At 40.2% G+C, this 25597-nt stretch overlaps 2 protein-coding genes across 2 annotated transcripts; one reads left to right on the top strand and one right to left on the bottom strand.

Moving 5' to 3' along the window:
* The first annotated feature begins 5551 nt into the window (after positions 1-5551).
* LOC128212050 (uncharacterized) lies at positions 5552-19647 on the top strand. Its single transcript, XM_052917293.1, has 8 exons — positions 5552-6025; positions 7230-7472; positions 9589-9844; positions 12870-13004; positions 13236-13699; positions 15325-15533; positions 15757-15940; positions 18743-19647. The coding sequence occupies exons 1-8, from the start codon at positions 6021-6023 to the stop codon at positions 18999-19001; spliced, it is 1755 nt and encodes a 584-aa protein (XP_052773253.1). The 5' UTR covers positions 5552-6020; the 3' UTR covers positions 19002-19647.
* On the bottom strand, positions 19623-25350 carry LOC128212052 (caspase-3-like). The gene is made up of 5 exons (XM_052917294.1): positions 25196-25350; positions 23625-23753; positions 23172-23379; positions 21244-21430; positions 19623-20472 (listed from the first exon to the last, which is right to left on the bottom strand). The coding sequence occupies exons 2-5, from the start codon at positions 23726-23728 to the stop codon at positions 19826-19828; spliced, it is 1146 nt and encodes a 381-aa protein (XP_052773254.1). The 5' UTR covers positions 23729-23753; positions 25196-25350; the 3' UTR covers positions 19623-19825.
* Positions 25351-25597: the final 247 nt, after the last annotated feature.

Below are 25597 nucleotides of genomic sequence, written 5' to 3'. Positions count from 1 at the left end.
GGGTTGTGGGTGCAGTAGCTATTACACTACTCGGGCTGTAGGGACAGTAGCTATTACACTACTCGGATTGTGGGTGCAGTAACTATAACATTACTCGGGTTGAGGGTGCAGTAGCTATTACACTACTCGGATTGTGGGTGCAGTAACTATAACATTACTCGGGTTGAGGGTGCAGTAGCTATTACACTACTCGGATTGTGGGTGCAGTAGCTATAACATTACCCGGGTTGAGGGTGCAGTAGCTCTTACACTACTCGGATTGTGGGTGCAGTAGCTATAACATTACTCGGATTGTGGATGCAGTAGCTATTACACTACTCGGGCTGTGGGGACAGTAGCTATTACACTACTCGGATTGTGGGTGCAGTAGCTATAACATTACTCGGGTTGTGGGTGCAGTATCTATTACACTACTCGGGGTGTAGGGACAGTAGCTATTACACTACTCGGGCTGTGGGGACAGTAACTATTACACTACTCGGATTGTGGGTGCATTAGCCATAACATTACTCGGGTTGTGGGTGCAGTAGCTATTACACTACTCGGGCTGTAGGGACAGTAGCTATTACACTACTCGGATTGTGGGTGAAGTAACTATAACATTACTCGGGTTTTGGGTGCAGTAGCTATTACACTACTCGGATTGTGGGTGCAGTAACTATAACATTACTCGGGTTGAGGGTGCAGTAGCTATTACACTACTCGGATTGTGGGTGCAGTAGCTATAACATTACTCGGGTTGAGGGTGCAGTAGCTATTACACTACTCGGATTATGGGTGCAGTAGCTATAACATTACTCGGATTGTGGATGCAGTAGCTATTACACTACTCGGGCTGTGGGGACAGTAGCTATTACACTACTCGGATTGTGGGTGCAGTAGCTATAACATTACTCGGGTTGTGGGTACAGTAGCTATTACACTACTCGGATTGTGGGTGCAGTAGCTATAACATTACTCGGATTGTGGGTGCAGTAACTATAACATTACTCGGGTTGAGGGTGCAGTAGCTATTACACTACTCGGATTGTGGGTGCAGTGACTATAACATCACTCGGGTTGAGGGTGCAGTAGCTATAACACTACTCGGATTGTGGGTGCAGTAGCTATAACATTACTCTGGTTGAGGGTGCAGTAGCTATTACACTACTCGGATTGTGGGTGCAGTAGCTATAACATTACTCGGATTGTGGGTGCAGTAGCTATTACACTAATCGGGCTGTGGGGACAGTAGCTATTACACTACTCGGGTTGTGGGTGCAGTAGCTATAACATTACTCGGGTTGTGGGTGCAGTAGCTATTACACTACTCGGGCTGTAGGGACAGTAGCTATTACACTACTCGGATTGTGGGTGCAGTAGCTATAACATTACTCGGGTTGTGGGTGCAGTAGCTATTACACTACTCGGATTGTGGGTGCAGTAGCTATAACATTACTCGGGTTGTGGGTGCAGTAGCTATTACACTACTCGGACTGTGAGTGCAGTAACTATTGCATAACTCGGGTTGTGGGTGCAGTAACTATTACATAACTCGTGTTGTGGGTGCAGTAACTATTACATAACACGGGTTGTGGGTGCAGTAACTATTACATAACTCGTGTTGTGGGTGCAGTAACTATTACATAACTCGGGTTGTGGGTGCAGTAACTATTACATAACTCGTGTTGAGAGTGCAGTAACTATTACATAACACGGGTTGTGGGTGCAGTAACTATTACATAACACGGGTTGTGAGTGCAGTAACTATTACATAACTCGTGTTGTGGGTGCAGTAACTATTGCATAACTCGGGTTGTGGGTGCAGTAACTATTACATAACTCGTATTGTGGGTGCAGTAACTATTACATAACACGGGTTGTGGGTGCAGTAACTATTACATAACTCGTGTTGTGGGTGCAGTAACTATTACATAACTCGGGTTGTGGGTGCAGTAACTATTACATAACTCGTGTTGAGAGTGCAGTAACTATTACATAACACGGGTTGTGGGTGCAGTAACTATTACATAACACGGGTTGTGAGTGCAGTAACTATTACATAACTCGGGTTGTGGGTGCAGTAACTATTACATAACACGGGTTGTGGGTGCAGTAACTATTACATAACACGGGTTGAGAGTGCAGTAACTATTACATAACTCGGGTTGTGGGTACAGTAACTATTACATAACACGGGTTGTGGGTGCAGTAACTATTACATAACTCGTGTTGAGAGTGCAGTAACTATTACATAACTCGGGTTGTGGGTACAGTAACTATTACATAACACGGGTTGTGAGTACAGTAACTATTACATAACACGGGTTGTGAGTACAGTAACTATTACATAACTCGGGTTGTGAGTACAGTAACTATTACATAACTCGTGTTGTGAGTACAGTAACTATTACATAACTCGTGTTGAGAGTACAGTAACTATTACATAACTCGGGTTGAGAGTACAGTAACTATTACATAACTCGGGTTGTGAGTACAGTAACTATTACATAACTCGTGTTGTGAGTACAGTAACTATTACATAACTCGTGTTGTGAGAACAGTAGCTATTACACTACTCGGATTGTTGGTGCAGTAGCTATAACATTACTCGGGTTGTGGGTGCAGTAGCTATTACACTACTCGGGCTTTAGGGACAGTAGCTATTACACTACTCGGATTGTGGGTGCAGTAACTATAACATTATTCGGGTTGTGGGTGCAGTAGCTATTACACTACTCGGATTGTGGGTGCAGTAACTATAACATTACTCGGGTTGAGGGTGCAGTAGATATTACACTACTCGGATTGTGCGTGCAATAGCTATAACATCACTCGGGTTGAGGGTGCAGTAGCTATTACACTACTCGGATTGTGGGTGCAGTAGCTATAACATTACTCGGATTGTGGGTGCAGTAGCTATTACACTACTCGGGCTGTGGGGACAGTAGCTATTACACTACTCGGATTGTGGGTGCAGTAGCCATAACATTACTCGGGTTGTGGGTGCAGTAGCCATAACATTACTCGGGTTGTGGGTGCAGTAGCTATTACACTACTCGGGCTGTAGGGACAGTAGCTATTACACTACTCGGATTGTGGGTGCAGTAACTATAACATTACTCGGGTTGTGGGTGCAGTAGCTATTACACTACTCGGATTGTGGGTGCAGTAACTATAACATTACTCGGGTTGAGGGTGCAGTAGCTATTACACTACTCGGATTGTGGGTGCAGTAGCTATAACATTACCCGGGTTGAGGGTGCAGTAGCTCTTACACTACTCGGATTGTGGGTGCAGTAGCTATAACATTACTCGGATTGTGGATGCAGTAGCTATTACACTACTCGGGCTGTGGGGACAGTAGCTATTACACTACTCGGATTGTGGGTGCAGTAGCTATAACATTACTCGGGTTGTGGGTGCAGTATCTATTACACTACTCGGGGTGTAGGGACAGTAGCTATTACACTACTCGGGCTGTGGGGACAGTAACTATTACACTACTCGGATTGTGGGTGCATTAGCCATAACATTACTCGGGTTGTGGGTGCAGTAGCTATTACACTACTCGGGCTGTAGGGACAGTAGCTATTACACTACTCGGATTGTGGGTGAAGTAACTATAACATTACTCGGGTTTTGGGTGCAGTAGCTATTACACTACTCGGATTGTGGGTGCAGTAACTATAACATTACTCGGGTTGAGGGTGCAGTAGCTATTACACTACTCGGATTGTGGGTGCAGTAGCTATAACATTACTCGGGTTGAGGGTGCAGTAGCTATTACACTACTCGGATTATGGGTGCAGTAGCTATAACATTACTCGGATTGTGGATGCAGTAGCTATTACACTACTCGGGCTGTGGGGACAGTAGCTATTACACTACTCGGATTGTGGGTGCAGTAGCTATAACATTACTCGGGTTGTGGGGACAGTAGCTATTACACTACTCGGATTGTGGGTGCAGTAGCTATAACATTACTCGGATTGTGGGTGCAGTAACTATAACATTACTCGGGTTGTGGGTGCAGTAGCTATTACACTACTCGGATTGTGGGTGCAGTGACTATAACATCACTCGGGTTGAGGGTGCAGTAGCTATAACACTACTCGGATTGTGGGTGCAGTAGCTATAACATTACTCGGGTTGAGGGTGCAGTAGCTATTACACTACTCGGATTGTGGGTGCAGTAGCTATAACATTACTCGGATTGTGGGTGCAGTAGCTATTACACTAATCGGGCTGTGGGGACAGTAGCTATTACACTACTCGGGTTGTGGGTGCAGTAACTATTACATTACTCGGGTTGTGGGTGCAGTAGCTATTACACTACTCGGGCTGTAGGGACAGTAGCTATTACACTACTCGGATTGTGGGTGCAGTAGCTATAACATTACTCGGGTTGTGGGTGCAGTAGCTATTACACTACTCGGATTGTGGGTGCAGTAGCTATAACATTACTCGGGTTGTGGGTGCAGTAGCTATTACACTACTCGGATTGTGGGTGCAGTAGCTATAACATTACTCGGGTTGTGGGTGCAGCAGCTATTACACTACTCGGGCTATAGGGACAGTAGCTATTACACTACTCTGATTGTGGGTGCAGTAACTATAACATTACTCGGGTTGAGGGTGCAGTAGCTATTACCCTACTCGGGTTGTGGGTGCAGTAGCTATTACACTACTCGGGCTGTAGGGACAGTAGCTATTACACTATTCGGGTCGTGGGTGCAGTAACTATAACATTACTCGGGTTGTGGGTGCAGTAGCTATTACATAACTCGGGCTGTGGGGATAGTAGGTTTTACATAACTCGGGCTGTGGGGACAGTAGCTATTACATAACACGAGTTGTTGGGACCGTAGCTATTACATAATATAGGTTGTAGGTGCAGTAGCTATAATATAATACAGGTTGTAGGTGCAGTAGCTATAATATAATACAGGTTGTAGGTGTAGGTTTTGGATGGAGTAGCTATTACATAACACGGGTTGTGGTAGCAGTTATATTACTTAGGTTGTGTGTGTAGTAGCTATTACATTACACGGGTTGTGGGTGCAGTAGCTATATATTATTTAGCACGGGTTGTGGTAGCAGTAGCTATTACATAACTCGGGCTATGGGTGAAATAACTATTATGCACCAGTCAATTGTAACCAGCCCCCCCCCCCTAGGTCCGGGGAATAGCGGGGACTTTGACTTTCGGTCCAGCCAACCCCGGGTAAAATCTCCGCCCTGCGGGGACATTCTGATGGTCAAATCCCCGCCAAATGCCCCCGCAGGGACCCTAGGTAAGGCAAATTCCCCGCTATATTTTGCGCGAAGACAAAACCATCACATTCACCCGGCACTGCGGGGCCACCTGAAAGGTAAAAACACGGCCCATTTCCCCGGCTATCCCTGGTATACCCCCGGACCTGGGGGCGTGGTTACAATTGACTGGTGCATTACCTTACATGGATTGGGGTGCAATACTTACTTCGTATATATAGTGAAGTATGCAATAAATTTTACACAACTCGGGCTGTGTTGCAATAGGTATTACATAGCTCGCATAGTGGTTGCAATAACTATTAAATAACAAGGATTGTGAGTGCACTAACTTTTGAAAAACTCGGATGGAGTAATGCTTAATTATTTTAACACTAACCAAATGTTGTTTAAATAGAATAGTTCAACGTTTTGATACCGATGTGTAGCGTAAAGAATACAACAATTCCGCAAAACGTGTATCCATTACTAATTGTGTATGTATGTAATCATGCATTAATAAAACACCGTAACACGTAAACTTAACGCAAACTAGGACGATATTTTAGTACCTTAAGTGAAAATCTTTCCGGTGTATTGAATATGTCTTCATTCAAAATACAAGTTCATTGACCATGTGATAAATGTCAGTATCCAGCTCATGGTTTGCTCTATTTATTTTAGAAAAAAAAACAAGGTGTAAGGATATTTCGCAATAATTGAAAGAATATAAAACACAGTGACAGGTGAAGGTAGCTCTACGTTTGTGTCGCCTAGCAAATAATATGAGGTAAGGTGCATTTTTGTTCTATGCTGTTCATAATAACATATATTATTGTCTAAACTATATAACCTCATTTTCCTAATTTTTTAATGCTTTAGATCAATTAGTTCATGCTGAAACATGCAAATTGGGTGGGGAAAGCCAAAAATGAAAACGTTTATGGATAAACCATACACTCTGTGCAACATTCCTTGTATGTTATGTTTATCAAAGGTTTGTTGAGATTCTATTTGCATTCAAACAGAAAACCCTTTCGACTAGTTCCTAGGTGATCTGAGAGTATCGTTAATGCAGTTAAAGTACCCGGACAGTGCTTGTACAGATGTAAGAAATAAGGTCTAATGCAGTGCCCGGATTGTTTAATTATTAAAGATGATAAGAAATAAAGAAAACGAACATTTGACTAAATAACAGAGAACTAGTACCTTATTCGACTTTTGTTATTTTCACGTAATTGTATATTCCATAAATTGCATTAATAATGCTATGTATTAAAATGCGAACGCCAACACTAAGAAGTGATAACATGCTCATTTGCAATTAAGTATATTTAGAAAAAGGAACTAGTCCCCATATCTTATTCGAAAAAGGAATAAAGGTTACGTAATTGACTATATGAACCTCGATAGAAATAACACTTTAATTCATTGGTTCATGGTTGACATCTTGTATTTCATTTCTGGGCAATATAATAATTCCGGTAGTATTGATTTTATTACTGACAGTCTTGCTTATTCATAGTGTGCGATCCGTTGACCTCAAGATGCAGGTTGGTCTTGGGGTTGCTGGGGCATGGCCAGCAATGGACCAGGCGAAACACATTGTTGGCAGTGATAATTTTCCTAGCGATGTTTTTTTATTCACTGTTATTGGTAATGCAGAACTTACAGATATATGCAGTATATCTATATCGCTTGCATTGCTAGCCAGTGTTACCATGGGGTGCTAGGGCTTTGGCAAGCAGGGGTATTGGTGGCGTGCACTACATCATCTCTAGCGATGCATGTATTCATATATTTAAAAATGTGGCCATTTTTGTATCTCCTATTGTAGTGTAGTGCTTGCCTTTCCGGAAAGTGTTGCCTTGATGGGCTGGGGTGTGACCGGTGATGGACATGACAGGGAACACGGTAGCGTGTACAACATCATCGAGCGATGCGTGTATTCATATATTTAAGTATTTTGGTCAATAAAGTCTCTCCTATTGCAGTTCAGCGCTAGCCTTCCTGGCAAGTGTTGCCTTGATGGGCTGGGGAGTGACTGGCGATGGACATGACAGGGAACACGGTAGCGTGTACAACATAATCTCGGAGCGGTGCTGTCCGAGTAATGAATGCTACCCCTCGCAGATGGACATGGCCGCCCTCAACCATGACATGAATGGGTACCTGCTGTTGCCAAGCTACCCTGAGTACAGTAGACAGGCACATATGTACAACACCGTTGAACAGAGGTAAACTGTTTATAATACCCGTATATTTATAACACCGTTGAACAGAGGTAAACTGTTTAAAATACCCGTATATTTATAACACCGTTGAACAAAGGTAAACTGTTTATAATACCCGTATATTTATATCAACGTTGAACAAAGGTAAACTGTTTATAATACCCGTATATTTATATCAACGTTGAACAGAGGTAAACTGTTCATAATGCCCTTATATGTACAACACCGTTGAACAGAGGTAAACTGTTCATAATGCCCTTATATGTACAACACCGTTGAACAGAGGTAAACTGTTCATAATGCCCTTATATGTACAACACCGTTGAACAGAGGTCAACTTTTATAATGCCCATATATCATGCACAAATGGACAGCACCGTTGAGCAGAGGTCATGTGTTTATAATGCCCATATATGTACAACGTCCGTTGAGAGATAAACAGGTAATGCCCATGATGCCCATAGATCTGAAATAGGAAGTATTAAACATTTGAAATAAGAAATTTATAGTCACCGCCTTTGATTTCAGTTTAATATTACGTGTACTTAATCCAACCATTCCGATGCATGATTATAAACAATCGACATTGATATATTGTGTTTTCATATGCTTCAACAAAACAAAATCATGAATGAGTTGCGATTATTTTAATTACACTACTATTTTATTGGTACTTTCACATTTAAATAGTTCAACTTCATGTTTAATGCAAAACCGTCAAGCGAAGTGCCGAAAATGTTAAAAAAACGCAGCTCGAAACATGGTATTGCTTACAGACACGGGATATTTAGCATATTTATGTTTTGACCCCTTCTGGTAATATTTTAACAATCAATAATTCTCCAGCTGACAATCGACAGGCTGCGATACTCAATTTGCAATTGTACGTGTACATTAGTTATGTTTAAACTCTTTAATTTTACAACGATTGTGAAACAAGCTATTACAACCTTAAATTAATCACTCTCACTGACACGACGTAACGTGGGAGTGCGGTCTTGCGTTATGGGGGAATCCGGAGAACCCGGAGTACCCGGAGGAAATCCACCTGTACGGCTTATGGCGAAAACAAAACTCACCTTCGCGCAGGGTAAATATCAGACATGTGGAATTTGCACTTGGCCTCCGGTATGCTGATCCACCCTCGCATAAAGTTCTTTTCTGATTAGCGTTCGTGTTATACTAACCCATACCTGTTCCATGTAAGAGAGACATTTTACATGTATCCTGGTCCATAATTCTCGAAACATCTAAAGTGCCTGATAACATTATTAAGCTGTGTTCATTATTCTTGTTTGGGTAAAAAATGTGTAATATTGACATTCTTACTACTAGTTTTTATTACGGGAGGCTATTTTTTATGATTATCACAATAAACTAAAAATATTTTTTGTAAAATCAAAATAAATTTAACATTTTGGTTAAAAATTATGAAATAATCCACTTAAGCTTCTAACGCTGAAGAACTTTCGAAAATTTGAATTTCTGCCTTTAAACGAGTGCAATGTACACGTGCCTGATAAGGCAGCACCTAAAAGGTAGTATACAAGTACTACCCGACAGCGCCACCACTAGACAAACAGAGCCACCACTTTCATAAATAAGTGCATATTTCCGTTTTAAGAAGTGCTAATTAGTTTTGTTGTGTTCCGACGTAAGTAATATACGTAACAGTTATATTTGCGTGCACCAAAATGCTCTTACGGTGTGTGTAAGCATCGTAGTGAACATAAATTCAAGCAGATCTCAATATATGCACAAGTCCGATTCGGGAGAAAAGCTCCAGTCACCACAGTTCGCATAATATTGAAACGAAATCGCAGCCAGCTTGCAGTCACAGTGTTCTTACGCGGTACCACATTCAGGGATTTTTGAAATATGTACGTTTGATAAAATTATCAAATAAACTATAAATCATACTCACTTATGAACAGGTAAACTTAGGGCACAGCTGCACCATGGAAGTGTCGACAGCTCATTTTCTTTGCACCACCGTTAAGTGGCGGAGCTGGCGTTTAGAGACCATGAAGTTGTGTCACAACCACTCTTTTATCTAACACCGTGTACGCTTTAAAAATACACTGAACATGTTAACTAGCATGCGTATTCATGTTCACAGGTACCCAAATTTGGTCGCCGTGGTAAAGAACGCTGAGGACATCCAGAAATCGGTGCAGTTCGCGCGGAAATACAACTTACACGTGACAGTGCGGAGCTCGGGTCATGACTATGTGGGCCGCTCCACATGGGAGGGAAGTTTCCTCATAAGCCTGTCTGAGATGAACGAGATGGAGATAGACTTGAGCACGGAGATGAGCCCACATGGCACGGTTAAGGTGCAGACCGGGATACAATGGCAGGAGATATACAAGAAGGTTAGAAACGTGCAGTTTTACCATGCATTAAGTTTGATAGCTAATACATGTAGAAACATGCAGTTTGAGCATGGAATATGTTTGGTTGTTATTGAATCGGGCAGTTTTGCTATGCAATAAATCTGGTAGATAAATGAACCACGCGGGTTTACAATGCAATAAGTCTGGTGGTAATTGAAGCATGCAGTTTTACTTTACAATAACTTTGGTGGTTTACTGAGCCATGCAGATTTAAGATGCAAAGATTTTATTTGATAACCAAACTTGGAGTTTGGCCATGATATATCATTTGTGGTTATTGACATGCAATTTGCAGTTTTACCATACAATATGTTTGTAAGAAATGTGAACCGTCGAGTTTTACCATGCAATATGTTTGGTGGACAATTTAAACATGCAATATGTTTGGTGGACAATTGAAACATGCAGTTTTAACATGCAATATGTTTGGTGGAAATTTAAACATGCAGTTTTAACATGCAATATGTTTGGTGGACAATTTAAACATGCAGTTTTGACATGAAATATGTCTGGTAGTTTTGACATGCACTATGTTTGGTTGTTTTGACATATCATATGTTTGGTAGTTTTGACATGAAATATGTCTGATAGTTTTGACATGCCATATGGTTGGTAGTTTTGACATATCATATGTTTGGTAGTTTTGACATGAAATATGTCTGATAGTTTTGACATGCCATATGGTTGGTAGTTTTGACATGCCATATGTTTGGTAGTTTTGACATGCAATATGGTTGGTAGCTTTGACATGCCATACGGTTGGTAGTTTTGACATGCCATACGGTTGGTAGTTTTGACATGCCATACGGTTGGTAGTTTTGACATGCCATACGGTTGGCAGTTTTGACATGTCATACGGTTGGTAGTTTTGGCATGCCATATGTTTGGTAGTTTTGACATGCCATATGGTTGGTAGTTTAAACATGTCATACGTTTGGTAGTTTTGACATGCAATATGTTTGGTAGTTTTGACATGCCATATGTTTGGTAGTTTTGACATGCAATATGTTTGGTAGTTTTGACATGCAATATGTTTGGTAATTTTGACATGCAATATGGTTGGTAGTTTTGACATGCAATATGTTTGGTAGTTTTGACATGCAATATGGTTGGTAGTTTTGACATGTCATACCGTTGGTAGTTTTGACATGTCATACGGTTGGTAGTTTTGACATGCCATACGGTTGGTAGTTTTGACATGCCTTACGGTTGGTAGTTTAGACATGCCATACGGTTGGTAGTTTTGACATGCAATATGGTGGGCAATTGAACCACGCAGTTTTTCCCTGTAGTTTGACCATGCGATACGTTTGGTGAGCTATTGAACCATGCAGTTTTACCATGCAATTTGTTTGGTGGGCAACTAACAAGCACCTAACAGTGATCTAAATACGCAGTAAAATGTTAACCTATATGTCTATTCGTTTATTTTCACATATTTGTCGTACATGTAAGATTAGAGGAATCGAACAAATAATAGACAAGTTTAATAAAATATAATGGATGGTTTAATTATGATTTTGATATTTAATATTGATTGCATAATTTGATGGAACAAGACTGTATCTGATACATATTATATATCAACTTATGTGTTATTTAAGCTGTTTGTTACTGCAAGTTCTCCCCAAACAAAACCCTATTCAACGGTATGTTTGATTTAAACAATGTGTATGTCTAGCGTTGTGAATGTCCCCCATTTCTCGAATACTGCTGCCTCGTGGTAAGGAGATTCGAATCAAACACAGCCGTAAACCGTAAGGAGAATCGAATCAAACACAGCCTTGAGCCGTAAGGAGTCTCGAATCAAACAAAGTCTTTAACCGTAAGGAGACTCGAGCCAAACAAAGCCTTTAACCATAAGGAGACTCGAGCCAAACAAAGTCTTTAAACATAAGGAGACTCGAGCCAAACAAAGTCTTTAACCATAACGTTTGGCTCGAGCCAAACAAAGCCTTTAACCATAAGGAGACTCGAGCCAAACAAAGTCTTTAACCATAAGGAGACTCGAGCCAAACAAAGTCTTTAACCATAAGGAGACTCGAGCCAAACAAAGTCTTTAACCGTAAGGAGACTCGAATCAAACAAAGCCTTTAGCCGTAAGGAGACTCGAATCAAACAAAGCCTTTAACCGTAAGGAGACTCGAATCAAACAAAGCCTTTAACCGTAAGGAGACTCGAATCAAACAAAGCCTTTAACCGTAAGGAGACTCGAATCAAACAAAGCCTTTAACCGTAAGGAGACTCGAATCAAACACAGCCCTGAACCGTAAGGAGACTCGAATCAAACACAGCCGTGAACCGTAAGGAGACTCGAATCAAACACAGCCCTGAACCGTAAGGAGACTCGAATCAAACAAAGCCTTGAACCGTAAAGAGACTCGAACCAAACAAAGCCTTGAACCGTAAGGAGACTCGAATCAAACACAGCCCTAAACCGTAAGGAGACTCGAATCAAACACAGTCGTAAGCCGTAAGGAGACTCGAATCAAGTAGACTTAGATAATAGACAGTTAGTCATGAACCGTTAGGATACTCGGATCAAACACAATGACTGGGTGCTTAACTGAGCTTGAACGTAAGGGGAAACATGTAAGAAAGTACGAAAAACATGATTCAGACTCTTTAGACAATGAACCATCAGAAGACATAGATCAGGCACGTTTTCACCCTGCTAAATACAACTGAAGAACGTTTTAGGAATTTGGATGAGATACAGTTGGTCGTGTACACAACTGAGAAAGACCGATGAATCGTTAGGGGACTTGGATCAGGCACAGTTGCCTTGAACCGTAAGGAAACATTTATCAGACACAGTTGACCGTGAACCGTAAGGAGACTTTGAACCGACACAGTTGGCCATGTGCACAACCTACCCGGGGATTGAGGCCAGAACAGATGGGCATGCACTCTCAATATGCTTGTTTGTGTAAGCAAGAGACCATTGCTATGTTGTTCACAATAATGTTGTCTGTCAATGTTAGTTATTTTAAATGTGTTTCAGTTGAACGCGGTCAAGCGTGTGGTAGTTGGCGGCAGCGCACACACGGTGACCCCGGGAGGCTATACGCTTGGTGGTGGACACAGCCCCGTGTCCCGTTCCCTTGGATACGCCGTCGACAACCTGCTAGAGGTTCAGGTAAGGAATGGTTAGGAAGATAGTGTGGACCGAGTGTCTTTGGTATACAGTTTTCTTACTGGACCTTTATCCTTAGCATAAGTATCATGTATCAAGTAACCTGACACTTGTAAGCAAAAACAATTGTCCAAGAACTAAAAAATGCAAAACAGCATGAACATCGACACAGTGAAGTTTTTAAACAGTACTAGTTCAATAATATTACCTCAGCTAGGTTTTCGTTGTACATAGGTGGTGCTTGCTGACGGTTCGATCGCCACTGCGACGGAGAACAGGACGGTGATTGTCACCACGGAAGGCGATATCATGTATCACGAGAACGGAGACCTGTTCTGGGCACTTAAGGGCGGCGGTGGGGGCACATTTGGAATTGCCGTCTACTTTGTTTTCCGCCTGCACCCAATGCCGTCCCAGATGGTAGTTTTCAGTATGCCCGTTCCTATTGAGATAGACGGGTATGGGGTAAACTATTTCGAGGAGTTATTTGAAGTTGTTGAGCAGCTCTTAGAGAAATTGCCGCGTACATGGGGTGGCTACTGGCTGTCTACTAACTATCCGGGATCTTTCGAGGACGGTGGCTCCAAAACCATGATCAATTACAAGGGATTGTTAACATTCTACTTTAACAAGTTTGCACCCTGGGATGGATCCGAGTATGAAGAATTAGATCCCGCAGTCAGCTGGGCAAGAAGCAAGTGAGTTAGAAAATCTAAGTTTGAGACTTATGTTAAAGATCAGAGACTGTGTTGATTGACATCATCCCTTTTTATAGTGAAATGTTAATTTACAGTCGAAACCCGTTGGCTCGAACTCGCTTGGCTCGAATTCCTCGTTGGCTCGAACTTGATAAAGAGGACCGATTTCTTTATACTAAAGGTTAACAATCCCGCTTGGGTCGAATTTTCCGAAGCTCGAAGTATTTTCGCCGGTCCCTAGAAGTTCGAGCCAACGGGGTTCGACTGTATAAGAATTCCTTTTGCTTTTTTCCGTGACTGACGAAAACTGATGCTTTAGTCTGATAGTCAATATAATTGCTCTTGATTCCGTTTCATGGGTAAAAAATGTACTGGATTTATCATATCGAGAGGCAATGAGGAAGCTCTCCTAGCGGAAAATGAAAAAAAAACGACCTCTTGGGTGAGAGGCTTACACCTATACCACTAGATCTTTCTTACTCTGGTGGGGGTCGAACCCACAACCTCTACTCTAGACTACTCTAATCATTGAAGGGATCGAACCCACAACCTCTAGACAACTCTAATCATTGAAGGGATCGAACCCATAACCTCTAGACAACTCTAATCATTGAAGGGATCGAACCCACCGAGAGTATGACCATGTCTAAGAGATGATCGTATTTTCCGAAAGGGTGATATTTTCATTTTGGGGTTTCCTATTTAAATTCTAAAAATAAAAATGACGCGCCATTTGGTGGATCTCCGCCAAAATAACACCCGCAACACACCAATACAATTCGTAGTCAGAAATAATCATTCATTTCCGTAAAAATGACCTACTTTGATCATCGGTGATCTTCGTCCGCTTCCGAAGATCACGTTAATTAGCTGTACATTGAGGAATTATCCGAATAACTTCGTCGTCATTTTACGACAAACCTGCTACCCCAAATTGGTGACAATATTGTAAACATTTAAATATGACAACTAATCAAAAATGAGCCTTTCAAGTATGGGCCTTGAGAATAATCAAACTTGGAACTTAAAAGTATAAACAAGGAAGTTTCTACACGTAGGCTACACTATTATTTATATAAAGAGCTTGAACATCCTGGGGAAAAAAACAAATGGATATGGCAGTGGCGCTGTCAGAAATAAGTGAAGTCATAGGGTTTAAAGTGGAGCCTAACTTACTGTGACTAAGTTTGCCATAATGTTGATGCAACATCTATTGAACAAAATCTTCTTTATTTAAAGAAGAAAAAAGTGAACGAATAATCTCAATTCACGTATCCCCTGATACTTTTATTTACTGACATCATACTTGATATTTTTTCTGCCCTGCCAGAGCACACAATATATCCAAGTGTCTTTGTGTTTGAAATTGTCAAAGTGATGTCAGAAGAGGCTTTGAAATTCGTTATAGAAAGCTTAATTCCGGGAGCTTCCCTAGCGGTCACCTGGTCCCCAGCAAAATTTCCAAATGCTTGGTCATTTAAAATACGCTATCCTCATGAAGCCACAAAATGGAATTATCAATTTGCATTTTTTCTGTTCTGTAGAAACATTATAATAAAATTCTGCATTGATGGATCTATGACGAACCGATCGTAGTTCCATCACGTCATAATTTTTTTTAACAGACAAGTACCTTTCACGTTCACAAACAAGACGGATTTCTGGGACTACGAGAAGGACTCGAAGGACCCGCCAATTGTGCGCACATATATGGCGGGAACTTTGTTGCAGCCGGGACGGGTCGGGAAGGACTTCCGGACATTCATTAGGGAACAGCTGTTTGTGGGGCCGGCCAGGGATTTGTATATCGCTTGCACAGGGATTCTTCTGGGAGGTAAGCTGAACGGCGGCCTTAAGCTTGACAACACAGGGGACATATTACATTCATAAACATATCAGCATAAGCACATACTCCGAATTTCACACGTTTATTGTTACCCGGGGTTCACTCTTAATTGATCAAACATTAATCAAACGCCACACCCTTCTGATAGGTCACTTATGCAATCGCAGCGAGGTAACTGTGTCATATAATATCGGCTACATCCATCTTACAGGCAAAACCACGGAAGGCTCCTTAGAGAGCACACCCCTACATCCGGGCTATCGGACGTCAGTGACGTCATTGGCATGCGGACTCTCCCTTGGCGACGCCGAAAGCGGGGCCCCTCTCTTGAATCAGACGACCGGTAACAACGAGCTAATCGAATACTTCCAGACGTTTGCAAAAGGAATAAGAAAGTAAGACTTATTGAATGAATATGCCTTTTACCGGCCTTTTACCCACTGCATATATGACGTTATATAGTTTTCTACGACATCGCGACCTATTGTCCTTACACTTGAAAATATTTTTAATATTATGGTGTGCCAATATATATAGTAGATGTTACGCTTCGTGAACGAGAAGTGTGCTCATAAGATTCAGATTTTCTTAAATTGTACATGCTCACTTTATACCTGTAATTACCCTCCAATATGATTCTTATATCAAAGTTTGCAAACTTATGTACATGTCGTAAAATTTACGCTACGTGAAGCAAGCGCACACGCATTACATTCAGATCTTCTTCCATTGAACAAGATCACTTTATACATGTGGGTTTGCAAAAACAAGACATGTACTTTCATGTGTATGTATACCTTCAGTGACATGGTCAAGTTGCAGTTGAGTGTAAAAGGCGTTTTCAAATGTTCACTTAAAGCTCGCATAAATCACTCAGCGACAATATATAACCCATAATTCACTCACCGGCGAATATCACACACATAAATCACTCAACGGCAAATATCACACACATAAATCACTCACCGGCAAATATCACACACATAAATCACTCACCGGCAAATATCACACACATAAATCACTCATCGGCAAATATCACACACATAAATCACTCGCCGACAAATATCAACACATACATCACTCACCGGCAAATATCACACACATAAATCACTCGCCGACAAATATCACACACATATATCACTCGCCGACAAATATCACACACATAAATCACTCGCCGGCAAACATCACATACATAAATCATTCACCGGCAAATATCACACACATAAATCACTCACCGACAAACATCACACACATAAATCACTCGCCGGCTAATATCACACACATAAATCACTCACCGGCAAATATCATACACATAAATCACTCGCCGACAAATATCACACACATAAATCACTCGTCGGCAAATATCACATACAAATCACTCACCGGCAAATATCATACACATAAATCACTCGCCGACAAGCATCACACACATAAATCATTCACCGGCAAATATCACACACATAAATCAGTCACCGGCAAATATCACACACATAAATCACTCGCCGGCAAATATCACACACATAAATCACTCGCCGACAAATACCACATGCATAAATCACTCACCGGAAAATATCACACACATAAATCAATCGCCGACAAATATCACACACATAAATCACTCACCGGCAAATATCATACACATAAATATATCACCGGCAAATATCCCACACATAAATCAGTCACCGGCAAATATCACACACATAAATCACTCGCCGACAAATACCACATGCATAAATCACTCACCGGAAAATATCACACACATAAATCAATCGCCGACAAATATCACACACATAAATCACTCACCGGCAAATATCATACACATAAATCACTCGCCGACAAACATCACACACATAAATCATTCACCGGCAAATATCACACACATAAATATATCACCGGCAAATATCCCACACATAAATCAGTCACCGGCAAATATCACACACATAACTGGGCACTCGCCGACAAACATCAAACACATAAATCATTCACCGACAAATATCACACACATAAATCACTCACCGGCAAATATCATACACATAAATCACTCGCCGACAAACATCACGCACATAAATCATTCACCTGCAAATATCACACACATAAATCACTCACCGGCAAATATCATACACATAAATCACTCGCCGACAAACATCACACACATAAATCATTCACCGGCAAATATCACACACATAAATATATCACCGGCAAATACCCCACACATAAATCAGTCACCGGCAAATATCACACACATAACTGGGCACTCGCCGACAAACATCAAACACATAAATCACTCGTCGACGAAATTACACACATTAATCACTTACCGACAAACATCACACACATAAATCATTCACCGGCAAATATCACACACATAAATCACTCACCGGCAAATATCACACACATAACTGGGCACTCGCCGACAAACATCAAACACATAAATCACTCGTCGACGAAATTACACACATTAATCACTTACCGACAAATATCACACACATAAATATATCACCGGGAAATATCACACACATAAATCACTCACCGGCAAATATCACACACAAATCACTCACCGGCACCATAAATCACTCACCGGCAAATATCACACACAAATCACTCACCGGCACCATAAATCACTCACCGGCACCATAAATATCTCACCGGCAAATATCACACACCGCACACATAATTAGCTCGCTTTAATAACCCAAAAGGAATAAGAAATTAATACTAATTCGCTGTTACCCAACTGGTCCCGTATCATAAACGCAGTGATCTTCCGTGTCGTTACACTCGAAAATACTTCTAATGTCACTGTGTGCCAATTTACTCGACGTCACCCAGTAGAAGAGACAAATTTCCTTAAATCTTTTACGAACACTTTTTACTAGATAGTTGTGAAACGCGACTCTTAACGTGTTCCTGTGCGTGTAACTATACGTAAAACGTAAAAAGTTCCATTTAGTTTAAAAATAATTTTGCGAAATTTTACTTCAATTTCAGGGCTAATTTTCGCTCCAATCACTTTACTCGGTTCATCCAACACATTATCATTCTAAACGTATACTATATACATGCATGGATGACGTCATGCACGGATGACGTCATGCACATAAAGTACCCATAGGCCATACACAATGGAGTTTGAACCCTGGCTAAAAAACGAGTAAACATCGTGTGCATCTTTTTCAACCACATGCCTTATTTTGCAGTTTCGGGAGCGGTATGTACTTGAACGAGCCGTGGAAAGATAACCCTTACTGGAAGGAGGACTTCTGGGGAACCGAGAATTACGAGCGTCTGTTGCTGATCAAGCGTCGTTACGACCGAGACAACTTCTTCACGTGTCATCACTGTGTCGGTTCTGACGTGATGGATGAACCGGCAACGCCCGTGGGACACGCGTTTACCTGCCTGGCATCGTGGAGTTTAGTTCTCGTCTCATATCTGGCGTCTCGTTTCCTATTTTGAACACGGCGTAGCAAAGACTTGTAATTCATATCGTTCCCTTTAAACGTCATGCAAGTTCTGTACACGAATATGTTTTATGATATATCGTTTATCAAAATCTAATGCGTTAACATATCCACTGCCCTCGCTATTTATCGCGCTGTTGAACATCAAAGCGGCATTTACCTTAACGTAAACTGATCATTACATATGTTTGTACTATTTAACTTGCTATGTCGAACTCGGTTATCTCGATTTTCTGGAAATGTCGATTATTTGGATTTTTTCGATTGAATTAAATACTGTTTGTATTTCGGTTGTATCGAATGTTCGTTATCTCGAAGTATTTCTCGAGGTCCCAACGACTTCGACATAGCGAGTTTCGACTGTTTGTATATATTTAAGGTAGTATTTTGGCCAAAGACTCAAACATGTACACATTTTTAAATGTATGGCAGATATTTTATTCGGTGAATGACAACTATAGTAACCAGTAACAGTTAACGGCAAACTAATTTGTTATGTGCTATGACTATATGCATGTAAATATTGTTTCATTTTGTATCTTTTTTTCATTATTCAGACTCAAATATCATTAGACACCTGTATTATTTAAAATATATTAGGTCAATGTAATATCACGTATTAATAAATGGTTTGTATTTTTTGTTTGTTTTATCTTCAATATCTTCACAACTTATACTCGTGCTGAGTTAACTATATCAACCAACATTTGTGATCAGTGTGTACGTACATTGTGTCTGTGATCAATCGCATCAGTGGCCTATAGATTTTGAAGCTAAACTTGGCAAAAGCACAACTTATTCACAATACATATGTATGTTCTATCTTTTCCGTTTCTTCTTGCACAGGTATAGATCTTTGGTCAACATGGATGAGATGCAGGGGACTTGCTTCATTCTGTGGAAGTCCTCATTGTCCGGATTACTGGACTGGAAATTTTGGGCAACCTGTCTGTTCACAAGGGTCAATAACTTTCTTATTTCAATTCCCTTTTCTAAATGTTTCTCCAAAACAGCACACAATGCTTGGATAAACCAAGAACCGTTTGCACCGTTTCTCCAAGAATAATAGCCAGGCACAGTAGAATACGCAAAAAGAAAGTCTGCCTCAACTGGAAGTTTAATAGTTAAAACGTCTTTCCTAACTTCGGTTTTGTCATCAGACGCTTCTTTGAGCGCGTCTGTGACATTGACCTTCACCCCGGGATCTGTCTGGTTTCCGCGACACGCTTGAATGATGAACAGTTTAGGCTTTCCGATCAACGTTGGACAGCGGTCTCCCCTGAAATAGCTGGCAAGTTCTTTGATTTCAACCTCTTTATCTGTCCCATAAACAACTCCTTCCTCGCCGTGACTCAGGATGACGAAGACGAAGCAGTCACAGTCCGAGTGATCCTTGTCAGCCATCTTGGCACACATGTTTTTAATGTGGTTTGCAGTTAAATCTGGAAATATTGTTACGTCAAATCCTGAAACAGAAAAACAATTAACATGTATAATGGTAGATGGTACATGATAAATTTACTTATTCATGACACGTTTTCTCGTTTAACAACTTAGTGACCTTCTACATAAATGTAAATTGCGTTTGTGTCGAAGTGTATAGACAGATATAATTATGGATATTTTTTATTCATCAAAAATGAAGAGTTCATCGTGTTAACAAATCAATAAAAACATTCTATACAAACATCGTTAAAATATTATTGCATACAAACAAATAGAATGGTAGATGAATGCAAAGTCATGAATGCAGGCATGAAAATTTGTTTAGATAGCATGTGACATAAAACCAATACTAAGCCAAATACAATATCTGTGAATTTTGGGGTAACCTTAATTTAATTCAAACATAAAGTGACAAATAAACATAATCATGATAAACATAATCATGCTTAAGCATTAATCTTAACTATAATAAATACAAGGTAAAGGATGTTTTCATTGATTTAACAGGGTGTTAATCATTGTCGAAACAATATCATATACAAAACACTTGAGGTTGCTATATGCGAAACACAATTTAAGAACCACTGAGGGTAAATATCCCATACATCCCAGCTTCTTACAGTGTAACAAATAATTTATATTCTACTGATCTTGTGATTAAATTACTTTTGGCGTTTGCTGAGATCACAGAAAGCAGTAATGCATATATAGTTTATGTTGTTGCTGCAGTAATTGGGCAAATCCCTTGACATGCCTGGAATACCCCCTACTACATCATCTCAGACATGTACCTAGCTCCTTGAGTTTCCTGCTAATGTTCCTCTCGTCGACCGCCGTGCCCGTCCTCTTGGTGTAGCCCTGCCTTTGCAGATCCGCACTGAAACGTTCCTGGTTGATGAGCAGGGCGTACCCGCGCCGCTTGTGCTCCATGTTGTAGCTGTCAGACTCAACACTCACAGGTTCAGGTCCGGGTCGCACCTAAAAATAGAACAATGTGATATTAAAGCAGATCACCTGATGACAAGATCAGTCCATTTATCTCCCTTGATCAAGGGACATAACTCAAAGCATACACTTTTAAGTTAAGGGACTTGCTGCACGCAATTTCATTGGGGTCATTTCCAAATAAGATTACTTTTGATATTGGTAAATCTAAGTTGTAATACAATTTATTTCGAAACAAATAACTTTAAGACACAACTAGTTTCAAATTAAATTAAACAAGGAAATTCGTTGAATTGATATACCCCGCCTGATTAGGCAAAGTTCATAGATTTGAAATGAAAAGTAGGTGGAATATTCCTATATTAACATGTCATATGGCTGCAGAGAAATGGACCGTTGGATATAGGTTTGAGTTTGTTTGGAATTATTTTAAATAAAAGTTTTGAATATAAAGTAACATTTGAAATAGTTTCTATGAATTTGAATGATTTCAAAGTGAAAGTTCATATGTCTTATGTGATAACAGTAAGTAGTGGAAAATGACATTTTAAGGTACCTGTTCATTGTGTGTTATTTTCAAGCTCATTTTTAATGCCTCTAGTTTGTTCCAAAGATTTGACCTTGTAACCTAGTTTTTGACCCCATGTGACCCACTTTTACAAGCGATCCATATTTCATCAAGGGGTATATCTTGACCAAGTTTAAACAGAATCTGACCAATCATAACCATGATATGGTTCCTGACAAGATTTTTTAAGATTTGACCTAGTGACCTAATTTTCGATCATATGTGACCCAGTTTTATATACGTTTAAGAGTTCATCGTTCATTAAGGAAAACATTTTGATTAAGTTTCATGAATATTTGACCATGTATAATGCCTCTAGTTTGTTCCAAAGATATTTCTAAAATTTGACCCAGAGGCCTAGTTTTTGACCCCATGTGACCCACTTTCGCAAGTGGTAAAGATTTGATCAATGGGAACATTCTAACCAAGTTTGAACATTTTCTGATCAATGCCTACCAAGATCTGGTTCCGGACGGAAGGTCGGACGGAATGACGGACAACGCAACGACAATATCCCCCCTCCCGAAACCTTCGATTCGGCGGGGGATAATAAGGTAAATTAGGTGACCTTAAGACAATCTTAATTAAATGTATTTATCTTACTACATTTTGGTCGAAAGCTAGACGATTAGAAGACCCGTTAGTGAAAATGTATAATGAGTTTAATTTTAGTGTGTTTTACGCTTTAAGTCATTAATCAAGTTTTTACACAACGCCGACGAGGTCGCCAATGCTATTGGCATTACCTTGACCTTTCTTCGTTGCAAAACACTGAATGACAAGCCAATAACTGGCAGCACAGTGTAAATGATTCACTAAAATTAGTATTAAATGTTTAGATTATAACAATTTGTTTTAGCTCGATTGTTTAAGAAAGCTTGTTTTAAAAACTCTCGTGTCTGCTTCCGAGGTTTAACTCACGAGTACTAGGCGTCCATGTGTGAGGCCACAAGAACGTTCCCCGACCGGGGGACGAACCAGGGACCTCTTGGTCGGGTGCCGGGCACTCTACCTCTGGGCTCATCCTTATTGTTATAGAGTTTGGGTGGCTCTATCCAAATGAAGTACTTTTAAAAAACAGAAAACAGTGTCACTTTTTCAAGACATATTTCCAATATAGCAATAAAATCTCACGGAGCAGGGTTTTTTAGGGCAAATATTAGGCTGAGACTAAGCATGTACATGTACAATCAAAGACCAGAATACCGCTGATGTTTGTCCTGTGCTGACTTTCACAGCTCCCCTGTCAGGCATCGTCTTTTCTACGTTTCCCTTTTTTCCCATTATGTTGCCGTCTCTAGACGTTCCGACGTCCACGTCTGTACCAACATCGGACGTCACGTCGACGTCAGTTTCTACGTTATGCGTGGTTTCAACATCTGTTTCAATGTCTGTTCGCGGCATTCTATTTACCCTGGATGAAAAAATAGGTACAGCATCATGTGTCTGACTCTCTCAGACTGTGTGTCTCACTCTATGGTATAATAATGAAACACTAGTTTTTTGGTACATTAAGGTCATGCCACCAAGCTGTGTATCAAAACCATGTAAAACAATAACATTGTTTATTTCGATACTTTCTGAAGTGTGCATACTTACCTAGAATACTTTGCCTATGATAATGAACAGTTGGTACCTATAACTATGCATTGAATGTACCTTGATGTATCTCCACCTTCTCTGTCGGTGTCTTGGCGTCCTGAAATGGCGTCGACGTCGGTTCCTTCGTCTTTGTACGGATTGCTATCAGTGAAGTCCGCCATTCTTTTTTCTTAAGAGTAACTGGACCTGAAAATAAACACTTGAATCACTAGCGGACAATGGGGAGGGGGCGCACCCTCGTCGCGCTGCCTCTCTCAAGTGAACTCCTTTGTGTCTGTATCGTAGAAAAAATAATACGCCAGAAAGCACATATTTATTTGGACTAAAAATAGCAAATTCGTTGAATTGATAGGCACCCGCTAGATTGGTCAAAGTATAGATGACATGAAAATCATGTTTTGGTAAAATATTCCATCAAAACATGCAATATAGCTGCAGTGTGTTGGTCTCTTATAAACTGTGGACAATGACCTAGTTTTTGACCCACTTTTAAAGTATATCTAGATTATATTAAGGGGAACAATCTGACCACAGTTTGAACAAAGTATGACCAATCAATACCAATATTAGGTTTCGGGAATGATTTGTTTTAAGATTTGACCTAGTTTATGACCACATGTGACCAGGTTTCAAACTAGTCATTGATTTTATCAAAGAAAACATTCTGATTAAGTTTCATAAATATAGGACCAGACATATTGCCTCTAGTATGTTAATCACATTCTGATAAAGTTTCATGAATATTGGACCAAATATAATGTCTCCAGTGTTAAAACACAAATATAACCCCTTGATTGTTTTCTAAGGTTTGACCTAGCGACCTAGTTTTTGACACCACGTGACCTTGTTTCAGATTAATCCAAGAGTTGATCAATGTTCTGAAAGAGATGGACCACATATAATGTATCTAACTGTGTTCCAAAGATTTGACCGAGTGACCTACTTTTTAACACCATGTGACCCGAATTTACAAGCGGTCGAGATTTTATGACGGTGGACTTTCTGACCAAGTTTGAACATTATCTGAACAATCCGTAGCACGATATGGTTCAAAACTGAAAAAATGTGACGGATTTACGAACCAATGACGGACGGACAACGCCAAAACAAATATAACCTTCCAAACCTTCGATTCGGTGAGGGATTAACCGAAACGATATTGAGGGAGTTGTGTCCCCTCTTAACAAATTACTGGATCATCCAATGTGATTGAAGAGTTGAATTTGAATAGCATAATGGATTCGGTCATTTATTTTAGTCAATCAATGTTGTTGTCTTTCCAAAAGAATAGAGTAATATTGTACATGTACTACTTTAATAACACATTGTGATAAAAATCATCAGAGATGATCACTAAGTACCGTTATTAATATTTGTTTTTTCAATTGGGGTGTGTGAATATATAAAAATAATGTTTTGTTTATGTTTGTTCTGAGCGAAACGAAACATACAGGTAGTCTCAATCATGGCAAATTTAGGCATGTACATTATCAAAGTGAATTCTGAACTTTCGGCTTATCAAACTAACTAAGTTGTTTGCCAAAAAACAGTGAAGCCTACCTTTGATATAATTAAACACGAATTCGTTGAACATTATCAAATAATTAATGATGATCGAAGTGGCTTACCTATTTATATAACCCCATGCACAGGTAATATACCGATTATATCCGTATAACGAAGTCGTATATTAAGATGTGTGTGATCGATGTTATAAACAGCAAATACACCTCATCGTGTTTATGCTTGATGACTCAGCATGGAGTTATAAATATGTTTCTTATTCAGGTTGTCATTTAACAGTAGCCTCCCTTGGCTGATGTTTTAAAATGACCTTGAATCTCCCACTGATAACAAGCGCAGAGACGAATCTTTACTTTATGTCATTACTATTTTTGTTTTTATGTGGAGAATACGGAAAGAAAAGTACAAGTTATGCAATGACACATTTTATAAACATTCTCAGCTCAAGTACGCCCTTGATGAATAGAAGATATTCGTGTCGTCTGACTCACTTTTTAAGTACCGTT

Source organism: Mya arenaria, chromosome 12 (assembly GCF_026914265.1).
Source record: "Mya arenaria isolate MELC-2E11 chromosome 12, ASM2691426v1".
Taxonomy (NCBI): domain Eukaryota; kingdom Metazoa; phylum Mollusca; class Bivalvia; order Myida; family Myidae; genus Mya; species Mya arenaria.
The sequence above is the reverse complement of the archived record's forward strand: the minus strand, read 5'-3'. Positions and strand labels throughout refer to the sequence as shown.